Source organism: Hylaeus anthracinus, unplaced genomic scaffold, assembly GCF_026225885.1.
Source record: "Hylaeus anthracinus isolate JK02 unplaced genomic scaffold, UHH_iyHylAnth1.0_haploid 11978, whole genome shotgun sequence".
Taxonomy (NCBI): domain Eukaryota; kingdom Metazoa; phylum Arthropoda; class Insecta; order Hymenoptera; family Colletidae; genus Hylaeus; species Hylaeus anthracinus.
This window is the reverse complement of record NW_026534326.1, coordinates 3,729,316-3,735,836: the sequence shown is the minus strand read 5'-3', so window position 1 is coordinate 3,735,836 and position 6,521 is coordinate 3,729,316. Positions and strand designations below refer to the sequence as shown.

The window sequence follows — 6,521 nt, the reverse complement described above, 5'->3', positions numbered from 1 at the left end:
TGTTCGAAATCACCTCCCGAATCACCTCTTTCAATTTGTTACAACATTTTCGAGACACTCTGTATAGAATTACATATAGTAAAATTTATCTATATGTAAATACTAAGTACATCAACCAACGAATAATGCTTATTATTGTTATTGTAATAGATTGGATCAATTCGACTAAAAAGAGACTTTTAAACCGTGATGTCAGACTTTTTTACGCGAGGCTTCGTTTTTGAGAAAAGTGACTTTGACTACTTATCAGTTACGCGCGCAGAAGCTTATTTTTGTGCTTATCTGATTTCGCTGTAAATCAATTGTTGTGTATGCTCACATCCACAATCAGATGTCTAAATCGTTCTAAAAAATCGTAATTTATCGTGTTATAAATTAATGTAAATTCTATCGTATATACATAGTGTCGCGACGACCCTAAATAATTATGCAAATTCGGATGATACTACGATAAGCAAGAATATCTTTTAACTGATTTTGATGAAATTTGGTGTATTCGTTTGTAATTGTACCTTTTATCTTAATGCTTTATTTATGTACTCTTTATTTTATTCTTTTTACAATTGCTTTTCGTGATATGGCAAGATCATGTTTGGTAAAAACATTTTGTTTTCTTTCATTTGCGGTCACCTTTACAATTTTGGGAATTGTAAAAGATGAATGAGATGGAAGGTAGAAAATGTATTCAAAAATAATAATATTGAAGGAAAAATTTATGTATAACTTCGCGTAACAGGGTTTTCGACGATTTCGATGATCTTGGTGTTGTCAAGGTTATTATTCTGAACAATTTTTTAATACACATATACGTAAAGTAGCAAAGTTTCAATCTGATATAAAAATTGCAAAATTCAAAATAACGGATTCAATATGGCCGACATGTATATTTAAAACTTATTAGATTCTCATGAAACTTGGTATCTATGACTTATTTCCAATAGAATAAAAGTTTGCCCAAATAACTGTTCGAAAAAAATAGTTATAGAGAGCTTTTATTCTGTGTTATTCGAGTAAGTTTCTGTTCATTTCCGTTATCGGCTAATGACAAAGTAGAATTACAATATTTTTAAATACTCAGGAGCATAATGGTAATTAAATGGTTTAGTTGTATTTTTAACTGCTCTAATCGTCTACTAATCGTGTGCCGTAAATTACTCTTGAGAAGACGTGGTAATACAAACGCAAACATTTTATTCGTTATTAGACTCGTAAATTTCTCGATCAGAATGATGCAATCAGGCGTAGTTATAAGCAGTTTCTGTCACAAACCGCTAGATGTCACTAGCTTGCCGGTATCGTGGCGCTACTGACAGGACTCCTACGTTACCGACCGCGACTAATAGAAGCGTGTCGCCGACAAGAAGAGAAGGTTCGAGAAGTTCATTTTTTTTTTCAATCTCGCCATACTACCTCGTATGATAACCGAATATTACCAACCTCAAAACATTACAAAAGTATAAAACTATTTAAGCGCTACCAACTTATTGGAATTCATACTCTAACACTTATTGTATTATTTATTATTTATTATTATACTTATTTATTACTTTTGGGAGTAATATTAGGTTAAGTCACAAGTTTTGATACATTCCTGTTTATGTATAAATAAAGCAAATCTAAAAAATTTCTAATATATGTGTCAGCTATATTGAATCCGCCATTTTGAATTTCGAAATTTTGATGTCAGATTTATCATCAGAGACCACAGAAACCATAATGTACCAATTTTTAAACAAATCCAATAAATTTCTAATATACGTGTCGGCTATATTGAATCCGCCATTTTGAATTTTGAAATTCTGAAATTCTTACTGGAATAACACTGAGAATAAAAGCTCTCCATAACTATTTATTCGAAGTTATTTGGACAAACTTCTATTCTTTTGGAAATAAGTCATACATACCAATTTTTAAGCAAATCTAATAAATTTCTAATTAATACATGTCGGCCATATTGAATCCGCCATTTTGAATTTCGAAATTATGATGTCAGATTCATCATCAGCGACCACAGAAAGGATAAAGTACCAATTTTTAAGCTAATTTAATAAATTTCTAATTAATACATGTCGGCCATATTGAATCCGCCATTTTGAATTTCGAAATTCTGATGTAAAATTCATTATCAGCGACCATAGAAACCATAATGTACCAATTTTTAAGCAAATCTAATAAAAAATTTAGTTTGATTTATCGTTTATTGTATTTGTTTTTCTTTTATTTGATTACAATAGAAAAAAGCAGTACATGCATTCATTTTTTTTTTTTTTAATTTCTTATATTTCACACAGTAAAATTTTAAAATAAAAGAATCTTGCGAATGCATTTATTAGATTTCAAATTACATTTTTCCAAACACATGACTTGATAAGCATTTAAAAAACAGCCTTATTTCAATAGTTAGATTGTTGTTTTAACGCCGATTTACTTTCTTGCGTATTTCCACATAATGTTGGTACATCTCTAGGTAACAGTGGTGCTACGATATTTTTGAAAGTGACCAATGGGCACATGTCATCGCAACCAGGTAGTCGAAGTGTCCTTATTTGATCTTTGTTTCTGTAAAACACCTGTAATAATACAAACAAAAAAGTAAACATATTTTAATAAAAAATGGTAATCGTTATAAAAATATTTTGAAGGCCAGCTTCTTGTAATGGCCAAAGAGTAGCAAGAGTTAATATTTAATTATATGCTATAGTAGCAAGAGTTAATATTTGAATAATTAAATATTAATTATTGTTACTTATTTATGTTATTACCTGGACGTAATATTGATTATCGTCTTCGTGTAATTCAAATATGACAGTGCTGCTATAGGAAGGGATCTCGTAGTCAAAGTTATCTAATACTACGAGTATAGGCGCAATAGTTAATTCATGAGCAGCATACATAAACGCTTTTCGATTATCCGTCCCATTTATATGGTTGTCAACGTTTTTTAACCATTCCTGAATCCATATTCCTGTGAAACAAGATAATCAATTATTGTATTAAGTATTTAGGCTATCAGGCCATTGGCAAATCTAATAAATTTCTAATATATATGTCGGCCATATTGAATCCACCATTTTGAATTTCCAAATTTTAATGTCATATTCATAATCAGCGATCACAAAAACCTTAATGTATCAATTTCTACGTAAATATAATAAATTTCTAAAATATATGTCGGCCATATTGAATCCGCCATTTTGAATTTCCAAATTTGAATGTCATATTCATAATCAGCGATCACAAAAACCTTAATGTACCAATTTTTAAGCAAATCTAATAAATTTCTAAAATATATGTCGGCCATATTGAATCCGCCATTTTGAATTTCGAAATTATGATGTCAGATTCATCATCAGCGACCACAGAAAGGATAAAGTACCAATTTTTAAGCAAATCTAATAAATTTCTAATTAATACATGTCGGCCATATTGAATCCGCCATTTTGAATTTCGAAATTCTGATGCAAGATTCATCATCAGCGACCATAGAAACCATAACCCGGGATCTTGAATATCGGAAGATTTTTCTGCTGTTTTCCTCACCAAAATAAAACCAAGAAATCAGACTACTGTTGTAAGAAATTTTGGAAAATGATTCTATCTGTAGAACTAAAAAAACTCAAAATTTCTTGCACCTTTAGTTCAATAGCTTTTATAGCCTAATATACTAATACCACTAATGTAATGAATAAGTACTATATGCTAACAAGTAAATATTATCTTATTAAAATATGTTATCGTTAAGAATGTTGCACATATCATTAACAAAAAGTACAATAAACATTTTAAACTTACCACCCGATAGCTGTCTCAATTCTGGTGTCCAAGTTCGAATCAAAATATCAAACGTGGCCAGTTCGTTCAATTTTCCATTTGGGAAAACCTTTTTCGTCCATTTAGGTAATTCCAAGCCAATATCTCTCTATTATATTATATTGAATAAATATTAAAAATATAATAAATATATTATATTTTAATATTAAAAAAATATATAATAAATATTTAAAAAAGATAATAAATAATAAATATAAAAAATTGAAATATTACAAATATCAAAGATTATAAAATATTAAAAAGTATTATAAATTTAAAGCGTATCTGTAGTATATGTAATAATATTGTTCACCTGCGCGTACAACATTTGACGCAAACTGAATATGTTGCGTTGCGTGATGTTGCCCCCTGTATGTTGAGACAGGTATCGATAAATCTCTCTATTTTGTTTCATAATATTCATCACATCCGCGTCCGTCTTTTCCACGTGTTCTCTCCATTTCTTTGCATTCGCGCAAAACAGGCCAATATAAAGATAATCAGTCGAGTATGCTGGCGCCCATATTGGTATAGGTTGCCAATCTAAATATGGATTCCACCTGTAACATTAATTCATTTCAGTTTTATCGATCAATGTTTCTTTACAGTTTAAAAAAAAAGCTTCGTTAACAATTTAGAATCATCTTTACATTTGTTCTTTGCACGGTGGATACAATCCAGCTGCCACCAGTTCGGCAGACATTATCACTCTCTCTATTTCATCCGCGCGAAACCAGACGACATCTTTCGAATAAATTGTTCCTAAGAATTCGTCGTACCTTTCCCGAAAGTATTGGCCAAGCTTGTACGCCGACATTTTACCAACCTACAAAAATTAAGAGACTCTTATATTAGATACAGGGTGTTCCAAAAATGTGGGAAGTTCTTGAAAGGGGTTCACAAGGTGATTTTAACAACTTTTTCTTTTGGAAAAATGTTGTCCGACGCTTCGTTCTGGAGATATTAACAGAAACTCCACGACCAATCAGAGCGCGAGTGTCCCGGCGGCACGCCCGCGGTAGGCGTGAGCTACACGCTAGGCACCCGCCCTCTGCCGGCAGACTCGCGCTCTGATTGGTCCGAGTTAATATCTCCTTAACGAAGCCTCGGACAACATTTTCGCAGAGGAAAAAATTGTTTCAAGTCACCTCCCGAACAACCCCTTTCAAGGTGTTACAACATTTTTGGGACACCCTGTATACAGTCAATCCCATAAATATTGATAGGAAGACATGTGTTTAAATTAAATAATAGGTTTGACATACTGGAATAATTTTCTTTTATAAATATATACATGTATACAATATACAGGGTGTCCCAAAAATGTTGAAGGTTCTAGAAACGGGTGGTTCGATTACTTCCGATTGTTCAACATTTAGTCGATAACATAGGTAGCAATTATTTAATTATCTCCAATTCTACAGGGTGTCTTAGAAATCTTTGAATGGTCTGGTTCAGGAGGTGATTTGAAACAACTTTTTCCTTAGCGAAAATGTTGTTCGAGGCTTCGTTAAGGAAATATTAACAAAAAACCCCACGACCAATCAGAGCGCGAGTATTCCGGCGGCACGCCAGCGGTAGGCGTGGGCTACGCGTTAGGCGAGCGCCCTCCGCTGGCACACTTGCGCTCTGATTGGTCCGGCGTTTTCTCTTAATATCTCCATAACGAAGCCTCGTACAACATTTTCGCTAAGGAAAAAGTTGTTTTAAATCACCTCCCGAACCCCTTTCAAGGACCTCCAACATTTTTGGGACTTTCCTCCCACATCACAGCATACTTTTTAGTGCAGTTTTAATGTTTCTCGAAGTCGGTTATATTTTTTTTTTCCAATAATTAATTTATTCGTATGAACTCTTACATTTATTTGCGAATAAACTTGCAAGTTGAGAAACGAACGTTATTTATGAGACAACCCATTTATAACATTAAAGAATATTATAATTATTGGACAAACAATTATCTAGATAAAATAATCGCGTAAAGCAAGTAACGTACGTTCGTTAGGCCGCCATGTCCTGCTGGCTCGTACGTCATGTTGGCGTACGGATCGTTCGGATATAACGTTCCTCCTGCAGTAGGCATTCGGTTTCCATGTCTGAATACTGTCTGGATTAATTTGAGTTCGGCGAGACATGGTTGGAAATAAAATTGGCAAGCAATAATCGTCAAGGTCCACGCAATATTCATGTTTCTGGAGATAGGAAGGCTGTTAACATAACAAAAGACATGTTAATAAAATCTCATTGCATATTCATAGTTTTTATGGGTCAATAAAGTAGACTTTATATAGAGAAGTTTGGAGTTTCTTGATACATAGTTTCCAATCAATGTTAATTCTTGAATATATGAATTACTTGTAAAATAGATTCTTAGATTTATAGGAAACATATTCTACAAATGTTAATTCAAATTCTTGAACATATGAATTACTTGTTAAAATAGAATTGTTAGTTTTATTGGAAATGTCTTTTACACTCATTGTCAGTATTAATTACACAATATCTCGTATAATTTTAGTAACTCGTACAGGTTGTACGAATTCTACAATTTGAAAAAATATGTAGGATGTGTAAAAAATGTTGGAGGTCCTTAAAGGGGGTGGTTCAGGGGCTGATTTGAAACAACTTTTTCCTTAGCGAAAATGTTGTACGAGGCTTCGTTAAGGAGTTATTAACGGAAAACACTAACCAATCAGAGCGCTCTAACGGTA

The 6,521-nt window shown here is 32.6% G+C and overlaps 1 protein-coding gene across 1 annotated transcript in view; it reads right to left on the bottom strand.

Annotated features, from left to right (window-relative positions):
- Nucleotides 1-2,315: 2,315 nt before the first annotated feature.
- Nucleotides 2,316-6,521, bottom strand: part of LOC128896809 (venom acid phosphatase Acph-1-like) — a 6,300-nt gene continuing 2,094 nt past the window's right edge. Inside the window, exons 2-7 of the mRNA XM_054160301.1 lie at nucleotides 5,807-6,017; nucleotides 4,461-4,636; nucleotides 4,124-4,370; nucleotides 3,793-3,919; nucleotides 2,763-2,965; nucleotides 2,316-2,570 (exon numbers count right to left, since the gene is read on the bottom strand). Coding sequence (XP_054016276.1) covers nucleotides 2,394-2,570; nucleotides 2,763-2,965; nucleotides 3,793-3,919; nucleotides 4,124-4,370; nucleotides 4,461-4,636; nucleotides 5,807-6,017 — 1,141 coding nt within the window. The 3' untranslated portion in view covers nucleotides 2,316-2,393. The remainder of the gene's footprint in view (nucleotides 2,571-2,762; nucleotides 2,966-3,792; nucleotides 3,920-4,123; nucleotides 4,371-4,460; nucleotides 4,637-5,806; nucleotides 6,018-6,521) is intronic.